The sequence below is a fragment of the Triticum urartu genome, chromosome 3A (genome assembly GCF_056163025.1).
Source record: "Triticum urartu cultivar PI428250 chromosome 3A, HENAU_Tu73, whole genome shotgun sequence".
NCBI lineage: Eukaryota > Viridiplantae > Streptophyta > Magnoliopsida > Poales > Poaceae > Triticum > Triticum urartu.
The window spans coordinates 2,819,290-2,832,025 of NC_141875.1; the positions used below are offsets into that span (position 1 = coordinate 2,819,290).

At 40.2% G+C, this 12,736-nt stretch overlaps 1 protein-coding gene across 1 annotated transcript; it reads left to right on the forward strand.

Annotated features, from left to right (window-relative positions):
- Positions 1–1,517: 1,517 nt before the first annotated feature.
- Positions 1,518–2,213, forward strand: LOC147977549 (uncharacterized). Its single transcript, XM_087516385.1, has one exon. The coding sequence runs from the start codon at positions 1,610–1,612 to the stop codon at positions 2,039–2,041; it is 432 nt and encodes a 143-aa protein (XP_087372511.1). The 5' UTR covers positions 1,518–1,609; the 3' UTR covers positions 2,042–2,213.
- The last annotated feature ends 10,523 nt before the right edge of the window (positions 2,214–12,736 follow it).

Here is a 12,736-nt window from a genome sequence, read left to right on the forward strand (position 1 = left end):
CGGAGAAAGAGGATTCGTAATTCCATGCACACTGCTACACAAAATGGATTGATCCGCTAAACACCCACACAATCTCGATTTGGCACAACTACACTTTCCACCTCTACTCCTTCCTTTGGATCAGATATGAAATTCAAACATAATTAAATTTGTCGAAATGCATCACTTACATCATGTCATGTTCATTTTTCTTCTTGTAACTTTGGACGTGTTTGTTCTATTTGCATCTTGTTATGCACATGCCAAGTATGTACTCAATCTTTTTAGTATCATCTCAACGCGGTGTTTGAATCAACAAAATCTTTTCAGAAAAAGTGCATCGCTTGAATCAAACATCTGCCCAAGTTATTGATGTGGTGATGCCACCCCAAGTATGAGGGTGAAAGCAAGTGCGGTGAAATACGAGTCATATGTGATAACCCGGAGGACATAACAAGATACATGTAAGTGCGCCTCAGAGGAGGAAACAGTGGGAGAAATGTATATAGCATACCATCATTAAGTATGCTCTTAGATAGCTAAAATGATTGTGTGTATATAGATCGTTCTTGAATCGTGTATGAACGAAACTAGAGTATGTGTTGCTGCGAGAATTGGCTGCAATATATTTTACTGAGATTTGGTTGCATGATCTGAAAATATATATGATTATATTGTACTGATTATGGTATATTGGTAAACAAATGAATCGATGAAAATAATTAGCCTTTTCCCATGCTCGATGTTGCATATTGAGGTGTGTCTCTTCCTATGCATGGTAGCTTGTTGAGGTTCATGTTTGCAATTATGTTATTGGGATGCAATGCTAGTTGTTGCAGAAGTTCAAAGGTCATCGACCAAGAACTCCAATAACTAAATAAAAAGGTGCACGACCACCATCGACCCCCAACCTGCAAGCAATTGTAGTTCTGGTCTATGTCATGCACAGAGTTATGACCGGTGCATACAACCTTCGTCGAGAGCTCCAGGAACTCACCGTCACGCCTCCAGCCCTACCCCTCCAATATTTGGCACCACCATGATCACCGGCACCATCTAGAGCATCTGGAACATCCATCACAGCAATGTTAATTCTTAGAGGTGAACACCGCCTCGCCATCGTGGCCCGGAAACATCGAGCCAACGTTATGATTTGTTGCTACTCCCAATATCTTTGTCAATCTATCCTCGAGACTTGGATTTGAAGTTTCGGCACGACTAACCCAACCCCCTTTTTTGGTAAATCAGCAATCTCTTGATCAGGCCATAATCATTGGTGTAGCGGAAACATAGTTCAGGTGAGGTTTTGACCTTTCAACAATTGAATAAGGATCAACAAAGCACTATGATGATAGACAAGAATCACAACCAAACTGTTACCACCTCTGTAGCCATGATCTGCCTCGACGTCCTTCTCATGGGCTGGTGTTCCTCTGTGGTTGGCTATAGCCGGTAGGCTCCTCTGCAATAATGCGGCTCCCAGATTTAGCAAGTGGTACGCTTCCATCTATAAACTCCTCATTCATTCTACACGCAGGCAGCTAGCTAGTCTAGAGAGTGAAAGCCAATAGTATAGGAGAAGCAGAGCTGGCCGGCAAATATCTTCCACCGGCCGGCCCTCTCTTCTCCGATGGATCAGGCTCCCCATGGGGCAGCCGCTTCACTAGACCTGTCCCTGACCCTGGCCCCCGTGACACCGCCATCACCAGCAGCACCCCCATCCTCCTCCTTTTGGGCTGAAGGAGACGCCGCTGCCGGCCACGGCGGCCATGGTGGCCATGCCGGCGAAGGGAGATCGAGGCGGCTGTTCTCGTGCCTCTTCTGCGACAAGAAGTTCCTCAAGTCTCAGGCGTTGGGGGGCCACCAGAATGTGCACAAGAAGGAGCGGGCCGGCAGCTGGAACCCCCACCTCTACCTCCAATCCGACCACGGCGACCGGCCGGCCACCGCGGCAGCACAGGCGCCTGCGAGATGGCCAAACACGCGCCTTGACGACGGCGAGAAGCAGTTGCAGCAGCAGCAGCAGCTTGATCTCAAGTTCTCAACCTCAAGCTTTAATTAGCTAACTCGTGTGTACGTTTTTACTTTTTTTTGCGGGGTGTATGTACGTTTTTACTATCTTCCTTTCCATCTTCTTATCCAACTTAAACTAGCTAGTGTGTGCGCGCGCGCACTGAACGTATTCGGATGTTCGTTCTGTACTGTACATATACTTTGGTTCTTAGTATTACCTATGGTCTTCCCTTGTCTCCGAGTTTTCTCTCTCGAAAAGGATTCACATGTATTACTCCCTTCGATCCGTATTAATTTTCATTAATTTAGTATGAATTCTTGCTGATTTCGTACAAAGTTGTACTAAATTAACAACGATTAATACGGATCTGAGAGACTATAAAAGTTCATTATAAAAACAAAGTACCTGTAACATAAGAAAAATTACATCAAGGTTGTTTTGACATCAACCCCGAGGTTACTCACAACAAAATCTGTCTCCTTGATTTCTCGGATATATGTTCGCAAAAAGAAAGAGAAAAGAAAACCCGTGATCAAGTTTCGCAGCTTTTGCTTCCATGGTCATTGTGATTTTTTTTGTGAAGTTATGGTCATTGTGAAACTGGACGCTGTGTTGTGTTCTTGTCATTTATTGCTGGTTTGTGTGTCGAGTAAGCTGCGTGTGGTTGGTTGTGTAGCTATCAGGCAGTTTGGTGATGTTTGAGGATGAGACTGTCACCTGGTAGTGCCGTGGTCCGAACCAGATTTAGATGCTCCTAGGACTTCCATGTTGATGTGGATGAACTATTTATCATTTTCAATGGAATTGGGAGCTGCCTTCCTTTTAACAAAAAAAAATTGCACCTTTTATCCGTATTTTGGCGCTTTTCCCCACCTTAATTACATTATGAATTTATATACATGCATTCAGGTAGTACTCCCTCTGTAAAATAAAATAAAATATAGAAGCGCCTTTAGTGATCTACTAATCTAAACGTTCTTATATGTCTTTACGGAGGGATTACGTCAGTTCTTCAGGTTGTCTCAGCCGCAATAAGAAAAAAATTAGCAAGAAGAAATCTAACATGATCTAGCACCCCTCTCTAATTTTATCTAGCAACCGCCCCGAGGTTACAAGCAGAATCACGAGTGTAACAATCAAATGAAATGCATGAAGCCTCAAGACTATTCTCATTGACTCGGAAATGAAAGACTTTTCTTCACCAAAGGCTGCTTGAACATCATGCCTGCATGGACCGTGCATGCAAAGCCGTACGACATGTCTGTAGCTCCTATGGACTGCTGGACCGCAAGATGCTTGATGTCTACTAGTGGTTGGGGCGCGCCGCTCGAGAGGGAGTTGTGCGCACATTTTCATTTAAAAGAACTAGATGACACCTCGCGCGTTGCTGCGGGAATTTATAGCACTGCATATGGATAAAATTTGTAATGAAAATTAGTGTATGAGAACCTTTAATTGAATTTGCACTACTAAATTGACTTTTTTAACCTTTATGGAATGATATGATTAGCCAGATTCCAAAGAAAATTCAAGACAATTTGTGTACTACCATAGTATCTCTCCACATTTCCTTAATTGGAATGCACCGCTAACACGGAACAGAATAATTTGATAGTCTATTAGAAGTGCATCACAGTAAAAAAAACAAAGAAATTTCATCTTAATTTGTGAGTCTTCAGATGTAATGCACCCAAATGGGTATTTGGTTGCAACATATGTCCACCATGATCCATTTTTGAGAGAATAACCAAAGGTGTACAAAATGGCATAGGTCCTGAGTAGGACAACATTTTTTTTTGAAACGGAGTAGGACAGCATATACACTTCATTTTGTCGCACCTTTTTCAATAGGCTGCTAGCCATCATAGAACAATTAAACCAAATGATGATCATAACGGGTCATATTTGATACTCTCAGCAAGGACAAACCTTTTAGGCTATGCGTGTCATTAAACCAGAACAATCATGTATTGATAGGTAACCACATATCAAGAGATGCTACAGGTTTGGAGACATAATATCCTAAGTGTTTAGCCCTACAGAAGATTATTTGATTGTAGTTATACATGCACATGCTTGAAACTGAACATCAGTTACTATTCCAGCATCTATCTCCAAACAAAATAATTAGAGCTCCCTTGCCTCATTCTTTTGGATGCAATGCATGTGCCTCCAAATGCCTATCAGCAATCAAACAAAACATTCCATTTTGAACACCTGCAATAGAAGGACAATGTTAGTCACATGCATAATGGTACCACTAGAGTACATACTGAAATAATAGTGCCACCGAAATAATAGTGCCACGAAAGAACATAATGACGATGAACTACACTATGCCATATGCTCTAATTCTACAAATCAATCAAAGGATGCAATAAAAATATCAATATGATTTATACTAATATGCGTGTGAGAGAGATGCAGACTATAGTTGCAGGTAGTACATGGTACTCCCTCCGTCCTTTAAAGAGTGTACTTCCAACTTTCTTGGAAAGTCAAACTTTTTTATATTTGACCGTGTTTATATAATAATACATCAACATTTATGCCATCAAATTAGTAGCATTAGATTCGTGATAAAATATACTTTCATCATATACCTATTTGATTTCACAAACATTGATATATTTTTGCACAAACTCGGTCAAACTTTGAGATAGTTTGACCCTCCAATAAAGTTGGAAGTACACTCTTTAAAGGACGGAGGGAGTAAGTTTCATCTGTTTATTCCTTCAAGAACGGTAAAAACAAAAATGATTTTTTCACCATCTATTGCTTCTAAGCAAAACCAACCAGATCAGGGAGATGAACAAGATCCATCGTATTTTGACACATGCTTGCCAGCAGTGCTCGAGTTAGAGAGGATTATAGGTGAGAGAGAAATACCGGACTTGCTGATGTGGAGGATGTGGCCGAAGATGGGACAAAGCTTTCTTCTAGAAATAAGGTTTCATAGTAGTTCGCCCGATACACAAACAGATCTTCAAACTGAAGCAAACTCAATTTTTTTGTTCATATCTAAGGAGATACGGAGTAGATATGAAGGAGAGCCCCACCCTTGGTGCAGCAGATGATGGAGGAGGATGCCGACGGTGGTACGTCTGGCCTACCTGGATCTTTGGTCGACGCCGGAGTGCGTGGCTTGAGGCAACGGAGCCAATGGGGCTTGATTCATTGGCAACGCGGTGCAGGGCTCGGTTCAACTACGAAGATTACAGGGGCTTGGGTCGGCAACAATGTGCGGGTCTCCACCACTCCGGCGGCGACGACTCACAAAGAATTGGCCGGCAGCGACACCTCCCCAGCAACGCCACCATCGCTCCTAAAGGTGAGGTGTTTCAATTTGGTTGATCTACAATGGATGGCTATATATTTTTGAAGTGAATCCAGACCGAGGGGTTGATTTATTTTTGGGAGTGGAGCAGGACGCAGAAGATGAAGAGAAAGAGAAAATAGGGAGGAAAGGAGACGGAATGCAAGGAAAGTGGGATGGAGATGATAACACAATCAGAAATAAATGTTACGGGTGAGATTGGGAAGGCATGATCCAATTCAGCCATAATTAACTGCATGCATGGGTTTAGGCAATAGTAATTCACAGCCATAATTCATGCGCTTGGATGTATTGCGTGCTCGCTTGGCACTAATCGCGGCTGTGTGGCCCATGCCTGGCCGAGAGATAGAGAGAAATCGTTTTTATATGTGAGGATCTATTGGATGACGTGGACAACTTGCAACGACGTGGCACATTGCTGATGTGGATAGTGTGCATGGTGAGAGAGTAGAAATTAGTGGGGAGCAACTTCTTAAGAATGGTAGATATATGGAGTCCTCACCCCATCTAGAAAAATATTTTAAAATATCCTCACCTCTATGTCAAAAAATAAGTAAAAAAAGAAAAGAAAAAAAAATCACCAACGCAACCTACCAGCGAGCGCCACTTTGCGTAGCCCTTCATTAAAAAATATGTGGGATCATCACCTCCATATAAAAAGAAAAAAATATTTTAAAATTTTCTCTCTTCATTTAAAAATAATATCACAAAAGCTTTTTCACCGCGGCCAGCCAGCTTGCGCCACGTGGCATAGCTGGTTGGCCGCCTTTCACGCGACACTTAATGGGTTTAATTAATATGACTGACATGTGTGCGGTTGATGACCCACAAGTATAGGGGATCTATCGTAGTCCTTTCGATAAGTAAGAGTGTCGAATCCAACAGGAGCAGAAGGAAATGATAAGTGGTTTTCAGCAAGGTATTCTCTGCAAGTACTGAATAAGTGGTAACAGATAGTTTTGTGATAAGATAATTTGTAACGAGCAACAAGTAACAAAAGTAAATAAAGTGCAGCAAGGTGGCCCAATCCTTTTTGTAGCAAAGGACACGCCTGGACAAACTCTTATATAAGGAAAAGTCCTCCCGAGGACACATGGGAATATCGTTAAGCTAGTTTTCATCACGTTCATATGATTCGCGTTCGGTACTTTGATAATTTGACATGTGGGTGGACCGGTGCTTGGGTGCTGTTCTTACTTGGACAAGCATCCCACTTATGATTAACCTCTATTGCAAGCATCCGCAACTACAACAAAAGTATTAAGGTAAAGCTAACCATAGCATGAAACATATGGATCCAAATCAGCCCCTTACGAAGCAACGCATAAACTAGGGTTTAAACTTCTGTCACTCTAGCAACCCATCATCTAATTATTACTTCTCAATGCCTTCCTCTAGGCCTAAATAATGGTGAAGTGTTATGTAGTCGACGTTCACATAACACCACTAGAAGCTGGACAACATACATCTTATCAAAATATCAAACGAATACCAAATTCACATGACTACTAATAGCAAGACTTCTCTCTTGTCCTTAGGAACAAACGTAACTACTCACAAAGCATATTCATGTTCATAATCAGAGGGGTAATAATATGCATAAAGGATCTGAACATATGATCTTCCACCAATTAAACCAACTAGCATCAACTACAAGGAGTAATTAACACTACTAGCAACCTACTAGCACCAATCCCGGACTTGGAGACGAGAATTGGATACAAGAGATGAGCTAGGGTTTTGAGATGAGATGGTGCTGATGAAGATGTTGATGGAGATTGCCCTCTCCCGATGAGAGGAGCGTTGGTGATGACGATGGCGATGATCTCCCCCTCCGAGAGGGAAGTTTCCCCGGCAGAACAGCTCTGCCAGAGCCCTAGATTGGTTCCGCCAAGGTTCCGCCTCGTGGCGGCGGAGTTTCGTCCCGAAAGGTTGCTTCTTATTATTTTTCTCGACGAAAGACTTCATATAGCAGAACATGGTCATCAGAGAGCCACCAGGGGGCCCACGAGGTTGGGGGGCGCGCCCTAGGGGGGGGGCGCCCCACACCCTCGTGGAAAGGGTATGGCCCCCCTGGTCTTCATCTTTGGCGAAGATTTTTCGTTATTTATTATAAGGTATTCCGTGGAGTTTCAGGACTTTTGGAGTTGTGCAGAATAGGTCTCTAATATTTGCTCCTTTTCCAGCTCAGAATTCCAGCTGCCGGCATTCTCCCTCCTTATGTAAACCTTGTAAAATAAGAGAGAATAGCCATAAGTATTGTGACATAATGTGAAATAACAGCCCATAATGCAATAAATATCGATATAAAAGCATGATGCAAAATGGACGTATCAACTCCCCCAAGCTTAGACCTCGCTTGTCCTCAAGCGAAAGCCGATAACAATAAATATGTCCCCGTGTTTAGAGGTAGAGGCGTCGATAAAAATAAAATACGGACATGAGGGCATCATGATTATTCTCATAACAGCAACATATATAGATATTGTCATATGATTACTTATGTTCAAGTGATGATCTATTCACAATGCAAAAGTATGAATCAGAAACCTTATTGAGAACCAACAAACTATAACCTCAATCATTGAAGCAACTGCAATTTTTCATAACATCAGAAAGAGTCTATGTCAGAGCTAAAAAGCAAGTCCACATACTCAACTATCATCTAGTCCTTCATAGTTTCTAACACTCACGCAATACTTGTGGTTACAGAGTTCTAATCGGACACAGAGAAAGATAGGGGCTCATAGTTTCGCCCCACAACCTTTTACCTCGAGGGTAATGTCAACAATAATAACTCATGCCCCCTTACATCCAATTATATATATATATATATATATATATATATATATATATATATATATATCAGGTTCTTTCCAACATGCTAGGCTTGCGAAAGGATAAAATGAAAAAGGGAGAGGTGAAGATCACCATGACACTTGCATAAGGTAGAAGATAATAATAAAAGATAGACCCTTCGCAGAGGGAAGCGGAGGTTGCCATGCGCTTTTATGGTTGGATGCACAAAATCTTAATGCGAAAGAATGTCACTTTATATTGCCTCTTGTGATATGAAGCTTTATTATGCGGTCTGTCTCTTTTATTGCTTCCACATCACAAGATCGTATAAAGATTATTTCTCCCACACTACTCATACATATTTAGAGCAATTTTTATTTCTTTGCACCGATGACAACTTACTTGAAGGATCTTACTCAATCCATAGGTAGATATGGTGGACTCTCATGGCAAAACTGGTTTAAAGGTATTTGGAAGCACAAGTAGTATCTCTACTTGGTGCTGAGAATTTGGCTAGCATGAGGGGGAAAGGCAAGATCAACATGTTGGATGATCCATGAAAACATACTTTATCTCAGATATAAGAAAACATAACCCATTACGTTGTCTTCCTTGTCCAACATCAACTCTTTAGCATGTCATATTTTGATGAGTGCTCCCAATCATAAAAGATGTCAATGATAATATATTTATATGTGAAACCTCTCTTTCCTTATTACTTCCTACTCCCTCCATTTTTATTTAGTTCGCATATTAGCTTTGGTCAAAGTCAAACTTTAAAAACTTTGACCAAGTTTATATACAAAAATATTAAGATATACAATAACAAATCAACAACATTAGATTTATTATTAAATGTACTTTCACATCATATAGATTTATTATGATAAATGTCTATATTGTTTTCTATAAACTTGGTCAAACTTTACGAAGTTTGACTTCAATCAACTCTAATATGCAGAGTAAATAAAAACGGAGGGAGTATTAATTGCAACGATGACCAAAGCTATGTCTGCCAACTCCCAACAACTTTTAATCATCACACTCTTTCTATGTGAAGTCATTACTATCAATAAGATCAATATGAACTTTTGTTTCCTTTTATTCTTTTTCTCTTTTCTTTTATTCACCCAAGATCATAAAAAGAAAATCAAGCCCTTGACTCAACACTAATCTTTATTATATAGCTCACGGACTCGATTACATAGAAAGATCATAAGGCAAAACTCAAAACTAGATCATGCCATAAACTTTATTCTACTAGATCAAAATACTGCTAATAGGATCGAACTAAGGAAAACGGTAAAGATAGGAGTTGTGATTGTGATACGATACCGGGGCACCTCCCCCAAGCTTGGCTGTTGCCAAGGGGAGTGCCCATACCCATGTGATTATATCTCCTTGGTTGGTGAAAAAGGTGGAGGTGCTGTTGACTTAGTTGATGGCATAGACTTCTCCCTTAGTTTATGCTTGAGGACGGCATTTTGATCCCTCAGATCATCAATCTCCCACTCCAGGGTTAATATCTTTTTGCATAGGTCCTGCTTATTTTCCTGCAAGAGACGAAAAGGGATAAACTCAAATTTTGGTTTCTTTACCCTATCAGGGAGACTTGACTTTTTGAACTCCATATGCATATCCCCAGGTTGAGGTAATGGGGCTTCATCTTCATCTGAGCTCGTCTCCTCCTTCCCATTGGGTTCATAGTCCTCTTCTTCCTCCGTGGTCCAACCATCGTACTCCACATCTCCATAGACCTTAGGGTTAGCTAAGTAATCATCCACATAGATTTCTCCTTCTGAATCCCGGGAAGACATGTTGATCTAATCTGCAGCGGAATAGCTCGAAACAAAAACAGAGGATAATTGCGTGATACGGGAGTCAAAACTTTCGGGAGAATATATAGTGAATTTTTACCAACCAAAATACCTATCGTGCAAGAAAACGGAGTCCGGAAGGCACACGAGGTGCTCACGAGGTAGGGGGGCGCCCTCCACCCTCGTGGGGCCCTCGTGTCCTTCCCGGACTGCTACTTAATTTTCTATTTTTCTAAATATTCCAAAACGGAGAAATATTGCCTTAAAAATTGTTTTGGAGTCGGTTTACTTACCGTACCACATACCTATTCCTTTTCGGAGTCTGAAACGTTCTGGAAAGTGTCCCTTATGTATTCCTCCGGGGTTATGGTTTCAATAATATTGGTTTCAATATTTATGGGATTACCTGAGATATAATGTTTAATTCTCTGACCATTTACCACCTTCGGATTTGTGCCTTCGAAGTTGTTGATTTTTGTGGCACCGGAACGATAGACCTCCTCGATAACATAGGGGCCTTCCCATTTAGAGAGAAGTTTTCCTGCAAAAAATCTTAAACGAGAGTTGTATATATAGCAATACATAATCACCTACATTAAACTCACGCTTTTGTATCCTTTTGTCATGCCATCTTTTAACCTTTTCTTTAAACAACTTGGCATTTTCATAAGCTTGGGTTCTCCATTCATCAAGTGAGCTAATATCAAATAACCTCTTTTCACCAGCAAGTTTGAAATCATAGTTGAGCTCTTTAATAGCCCAATATGCCTTATGTTCTAGTTCGAGAGGTAAGTGGCATGCTTTTCCATATACCATTTTATACGGAGACATATCCATAGGATTTTTATATGTAGTTCTATAGGCCCATAATGCATCATCAAGTTTCTTGGACCAATTCTTTCTAGACCTATTGACAGTCTTTTGCAAAATTAATTTGAGTTCTCTATTACTCAATTCTACTTGACCACTAGACTGTGGGTGATACGGAGATGCAATTCTATGATTGACGTCATATTTAGCAAACATTTTACGGAAAGCACCATGAATAAAATGTGAACCACCATCAGTCATTAAATATCTAGGGACTCCAAACCTCGGAAAAATAACTTCTTTAATCATTTTAATAGAAGTGTTATGATCAGCACTACTAGTTGGAATAGCTTCTACCCACTTAGTAACATAATCAACAGCAACTAAAATATGTGTATATCCATTAGAGGCAGGAAAAGGTCCCATATAATCAAAGCCCCAAACATCAAACGATTCAATAACAAGTGAATAATTCATAGAAATTTCTTGACGTCTACTAATATTACCAATTCTTTGACATTCATCACAAGATAGGACAAACTTACGGGCATCCTTGAAGAGAGTAGGCCAATAAAAACCTGATTGCAATACCTTATGTGCAGTTCTATCTCCCACGTGGTGTCCTCCATAAGTTTTGGAGTGGCACTTGCGTAGGATCTGTTCCTGTTCATACTCAGGTACACAACGTCTAATAACACCATCTACTCCTTCTTTATAAAGATGTGGGTCATCCCAAAAGTAATGTCTCAAATCATAGAAGAACTTTTACTTTTGTTGGTATGTGAGGCTAGGTGGTATAAATTTAGCAACTATGTAATTAGCATAATCAGCATACCAAGGGGTACTACGAGAAGTACTTATGACATTTAATTGTTCATCAGGAAAGCTATCATCAATAGGTAGTGGGTCATCAAGAACATTCTCTAACCTAGATAGGTTGTCTGCAACGGGGTTCTCAGCTCCTCTTCTATCAACAATATGCAAATCAAATTCTTGTAGCAAGAGAACCCATCTAATAAGTCTAGGTTTAGCATCTTTCTTCTCCATAAGATATTTAATAGCATCATGATCAGTGTGGATAGTTACTTTAGAATCAACAATATAAGGTCTGAACTTATCACAAGCAAATACAACTGCTAAAAGTTCTTTTTCAGTAGTAGCATAATTTCTTTGAGCATTTTCTAGAGTCTTACTAGCATAATGGATAACATTTAATTTCTTATCAACTCTTTGCCCTAGAACAGCACCTACAGCATAATCGCTAGCATCACACATAATTTCAAAGGGTAAATTCCAATCAGGTGGCTGAACAATAGGTGCAGAGACTAATGCTTTCTTAAGTATTTCAAATGCTTCTACACAATCCTCATCAAAGACAAATGGTATATCTTTTTGTAATAAATTAGTCAGAGGCCGAGAAATTTTTGAGAAGTCCTTAATGAACCTCCTAGAAAATCCGGCGTGACCAAGGAAACTTCTTATACCTTTGATGTCCTTGGGACATGGCATCTTTTCAATAGCATCAACCTTGGCTTTATCAACTTCAATACCTCTTTCAGAAACTTTATGCCCCAAGACAATACCTTCATTAACCATAAAGTGGCACTTTTCCCAATTCAAGACAAGATTAGTTTCTTCACATCTCTACAAAACTCGATCAAGATTGCTCAAGCAATCATCAAAAAGAAGATCCATAGACGGAAAAGTCTTCCATGAAAACCTCACAAATCTTTTCACAAAAGTCAGAGAATATAGCCATCATGCATCTTTGAAAGGTAGCAGGTGCATTACATAAACCAAAAGGCATACGTCTATAAGCAAAAGTACCAAAAGGGCATGTAAAAGTAGTCTTTGATTGATCTTTAGCCGACACAGGTATTTGAGAGAAACCAGAATAACCATCTAGAAAGCAGTAATGTGTATGTTTGCATAATCTTTCTAGCATTTGATCGATAAAAGGTAAGGGGTAATGATCTTTCT